Genomic DNA, 4,500 nt, shown 5'->3' on the forward strand with positions numbered 1-4,500 from the left:
ATTGTTCCAGGTTGAAACCAGGAAAAGCCAATGGGCACGTTCATTTCAATATTTCCCGTAAAAGGTTCATTCTATGGGGAATCTTAGTAGTCTACCTAAACTTTCACTTTGCTGGTGAGGGTTCGATTCCCCATCTTGTAGTCCCCTCCCCCTATGTATAATTAAAAGAAGGGTTCATTCTCTGTATGTTTGGTCTAAAGATTCTTTACTTGAATGCAGGGTTTTTCCCATCACATCAAAACAAATTATCATTCTTCTCAATATTGATAGTGATATAGCATCTTTTATAAAAATAAAAAAAATTAAAGATCAACGCATCTGCAACAATGAAGAAAAGACGCCCCAAAAACTCTTAAGATAAAACTGACATACATAGCTTTCAGAAGGGTTACTGATGCTCTTTATCCTTGACGCACACTGAGATATTGCCTTCACTTCTTGAGCAACCAAGTTCCAGAGGTCACTTGGGATTTCTTTTGACTCTGAGTCAGAGATAGATAACATTTTTGAATCTTTCATCTGGTTAGAAAGCTGATATTCTTCCTCACTAGCAGCAGTAATGAGCACCTGCAACTTCCTTTTATGGCAATTTAAATAGACCTCAATGTCCAGTGGCTCCGTCTCCTCACATCCTTTTATTAAAATATCTAAGGCAGACAGTTCAATTGAATTTAGCCCTCTCTCTGTATGACTGGTGACACGTAATGATTCAGCACGGACCTCTTTTGAGGAAAAGAGAAGAGGAGCAAGTGTCTTCACACACTCAGAGTGCAGATTTTTATCAACTAACTGATGGATACCATCCTTCATTAGAAAATCAACGTCCAGTAGATGAATCTCATGGAGTATTCTATCGACAGTCAGGCTCTTATACGATTTTAAGTGGGACAATGAAACGAAGTCAATTTTGCTTTCCTTATTTGTCAAAAGTTCCATTGAAATAGAGAACTCTTCTCGGGCTCTCGCTTTGTCACCATCTGATATAGACAATTGCCCACTTAACCAAAAAAAGCGAACCCAAAACCCATCATTTTTACTACTTTGAGGATATCCACTATGACCATTATTCTGGCAATGCTCCCTCATTGAAGAGCTTTCTTTCCTGCCAATAATGTGGAATGGATAGTCCAAAGCGACGCATTCAATTATTTTGCATAGATGATATGAAGCCTCTGACATCAAGCTAGACTTTTTTGAAGTGTCAGAAGAACATAAACCAAAATCATGATATAACTCAGCAAGAAACAAATTGCACTCAGGAGTTCTCTCCTGGCCCCAAAACCTTATCACCTTCTCCAGATCTAAAAATTTAGACGTGCTATCCTGATACAAAATGCCTCGGTTGGCAACTTCTTCCAGGAGCATGTGACCCAAGTGGTAAGCACCGTGATTTCTTGTCGATTTCAGGACAAATTCAACAACATCACTACACTCTGTATCCGGTGAATTAGGAAGATCCTCAGCTTTGTCTGCAAATCCTGCTTGATTCACAAGATAGGGTCCTAGAAATTGCATTACAACTTTAGCAAGGTCCCTGTTGGTCTCAAAATCCAATTCTTCTTTGTCTGGTTTACGACTCCTGAGCCTTTCCAGGCGGCTGCTTCGTCTTTCTTGAGGTTGTTCTCCACAAATACTTGATTGTTTTTCTCTACCAGCACTACCTTTCTCAGACTTGTAATCCACAACGCAAATGTTTTCAGCAGCTGTGGAGACTGAAGTAGTTTTCCTTTCTGAAGGATCCTTAGATTTTCCTGGTATGTTGGACAATTTAATGCTTACTGTAACATCACCAGATATGTTTTTCCCTAGTCCAAGTTCAGAACTAGATTCAATTGATGGATGTAAAATTTTCAAGAGTTCACTGGCAAGAGCTGTCCAGGAAACATCTGCAAGGCAGAACTCCAAACTTTGCTTCAACTTTTTGGAAACAGGTTCTTCATCAAGGTCATCACCTGCAGCTTTTCTCTTCTCTGGGAATTTCAGCCGCATATGTTTAGGTTCTAGCTTGTCTATCCCTCGTGGGGCAAATGGAATTGGTTCAGACTCTTCAATAGTTCTTTTAACATGCAAAGCTCGAGAATGGGAAGGCCAATGTCTTAGAATTAGTTCAGCAACTGAAAGGCAGTCAACCTCATCACCTATAGCAATAAGCACTTCTAAAAGTTTTTCCATGCAATTCCCTGCATATTATTCAAGAAGAAGCAGCGGATGAAGGAATAATAAGATTACCTCTGCCATTAGGTGAATATGTTGGCTCTTTTAACATTCAAAATCATGTAACAGGAAAAGCTTATTTGAGGAAGCTTATAAGAACTTAAACATGATATAAAATGCTCACAGTTATTGGGACTGCAATATAACCCTTGTTCAAATGCCCAGCGGGAAATGCTCAACGATCCCATTGAGCATGCTAAAGTTCCCAGCTTATTCCAGACAACAGCATCCTTATTATCAATCTCTACAGATTGAAGATAGCATTGCAAAGCATCTTTGTAGTATGGAGCACCTTGTTGTAGAAAAACATTGGCAAGATTCTTCAGTGCCAAAAATCTGCAGAAATGTGAATGAGTACAGTTACCCAGCATCAGAAATATATGTTTTATACAAATATTGACAATTGAAGTGGAGAAGGGTTGGGGGAGGGGCCAGTATCCACCGAGTTACGAACCGTGCGCACCACTATTCCTTGGGGATTTCTCGGTTATCAACACAAAAAAGAAATTGTCAATTAGTAGTCAATTATTTGAGGCTTTTATAGGGCAACTATCTTAGTTTATTAACATCCACAATCAACCATGAAAATGATGTTATTTGGAGGATTGAAGGCCATAATTGAATCTTAAAGCGAACATAGAGGGTAAGAGCAATAAATGCGCTTAGTTTTAAATGCACAGGAAAATTAAATGGGAAAATGTTCTATAGCGAGATAGAATATATGGTAGTCCACTAGCTATTCTAGACTATTAGAGAAGTAGTAGCCAAGAACAAGCAAGACAAGAATTACAATACAATTGGAACCAGTAGTTCAAGTGAGAAGTTAGGCCTCAAAACACACCTGAGCTGCAAAAGATGACCATCACTAGAATTACTATCCACCTAGAATGTCAACAAAGAAAAAAAAAAGAGAAAAAAAAAAGAATAAAATAATCATCAGCAAGGTTGTATTACCTTATCAAAAAAAAATCATCAGTAAGGATGTAGCAGAAAAGATGGTGATTCCAAGGTAACCATCAGCATTTTACCTGAGAGTTTGAGACCAAAGGATCCTTTAACACAGCCTCCAAAAGCTCACGAGCTTTTTTATAGTCTTTAGCTTCCAGTTTCAAAAGTCCTTCATGGTAAGTTTGTGATAAATGAAATTCCTGGAAAACACAAGTTATCATAAATCCATTGTAAAAAGACGAAAATTGAAATAGCGCCATGCTTGCTCTTCATCACAGTAACACAATAAAAGTTCGTAACAAAAAATTCATCCATATAAGAAACAAGTGATCACAATATTGCGTGCATAGTAGATAGAATCGCCAACTTTTTAAGGAAAATGGAAAAAGAAAAAAGAGAAATGCGTTATAATCAACTAAACATTTAGTAGAAAAAACTTTTTCTTTTTAGATCTTAAGCTTGCAAAATTAGGGTACTTTAACACAAGGTGCTCTTTACAATTAATTCTTGAATCTCAACAACTAAGCAGACTATTTTTTGCTCCATTCTAAGGACTAATCTTTGTTTCTTACAGAGAAGTCCCCTTTAATCTCAGATACCAATTGCACCACCAACAACATGTGTAAATTACACACACACACACACACAAAACAAAACCAAAAAAGCAACACAGAAACTTGAGCTGAAGTTTACCTGGGCTTCTTTGGTTGGGGCTAAAGGTTCCCATTGGCTTTTTGAGTCTGTATCATTGATAGCTGCAATTGAAAACTGAAACCCCAAATTTTGAAAAAACAAAAAAAAAATCAGAGAGACACAGTTGAAGATGATCATAAATATACTGCGAGAAGTTAAAATATTTGAATTTTATTACGCTCTAGCTTACCATTGTAGCAAACAACTATGAGCCGAGTTGAACTCTAACGGATTTTCTCCATTCAAGAAATTGGGCGGGCGAACTTTCTGTTAATAATATTAGCAGTTCTCAGTGTTAAATCCTTCGTTCTCTGCGTCGAATTGTTTCCGATTCATGAATGTTTGCTAAATCGTTGTTTTGCCCCCAAAGTTTGGGTAAATACGATGATTGTCCCAAAAATATTTGGAAATTTAAACCGAATTACACTTAATAAAGAGGAGTCCAAAACTTAATTAATAATTTTTTGAACATAAAATACATTTTTGATGTTAAAAAAAAAGATACAATAATGGGTATTTCGCAGTTTTATACTGCGAATTGACTTAACGGATTTTTTGCCGTTAAGGCATTTCGTAGTATAAAACTGCGAAATATTAAAAAAATAATTTTTTTATGACATTTCGTAGTACAGTACTGCGAAATAG

The 4,500-nt window shown here is 36.9% G+C and overlaps 1 protein-coding gene across 1 annotated transcript in view; it reads right to left on the minus strand.

Moving 5' to 3' along the window:
* The window catches only part of LOC109241483, a 16,978-nt gene extending 12,794 nt beyond the window's left edge, over window positions 1–4,184 (minus strand). The window contains exons 1-6 of the mRNA XM_019408221.1: window positions 4,046–4,184; window positions 3,856–3,930; window positions 3,243–3,362; window positions 3,056–3,096; window positions 2,339–2,550; window positions 373–2,180 (exon numbers count right to left, since the gene is read on the minus strand). Coding sequence (XP_019263766.1) covers window positions 373–2,180; window positions 2,339–2,550; window positions 3,056–3,096; window positions 3,243–3,362; window positions 3,856–3,930; window positions 4,046–4,048 — 2,259 coding nt within the window. The 5' untranslated portion in view covers window positions 4,049–4,184. The remainder of the gene's footprint in view (window positions 1–372; window positions 2,181–2,338; window positions 2,551–3,055; window positions 3,097–3,242; window positions 3,363–3,855; window positions 3,931–4,045) is intronic.
* Window positions 4,185–4,500: the final 316 nt, after the last annotated feature.

Source organism: Nicotiana attenuata, unplaced genomic scaffold (assembly GCF_001879085.1).
Source record: "Nicotiana attenuata strain UT unplaced genomic scaffold, NIATTr2, whole genome shotgun sequence".
Lineage (NCBI taxonomy): Eukaryota > Viridiplantae > Streptophyta > Magnoliopsida > Solanales > Solanaceae > Nicotiana > Nicotiana attenuata.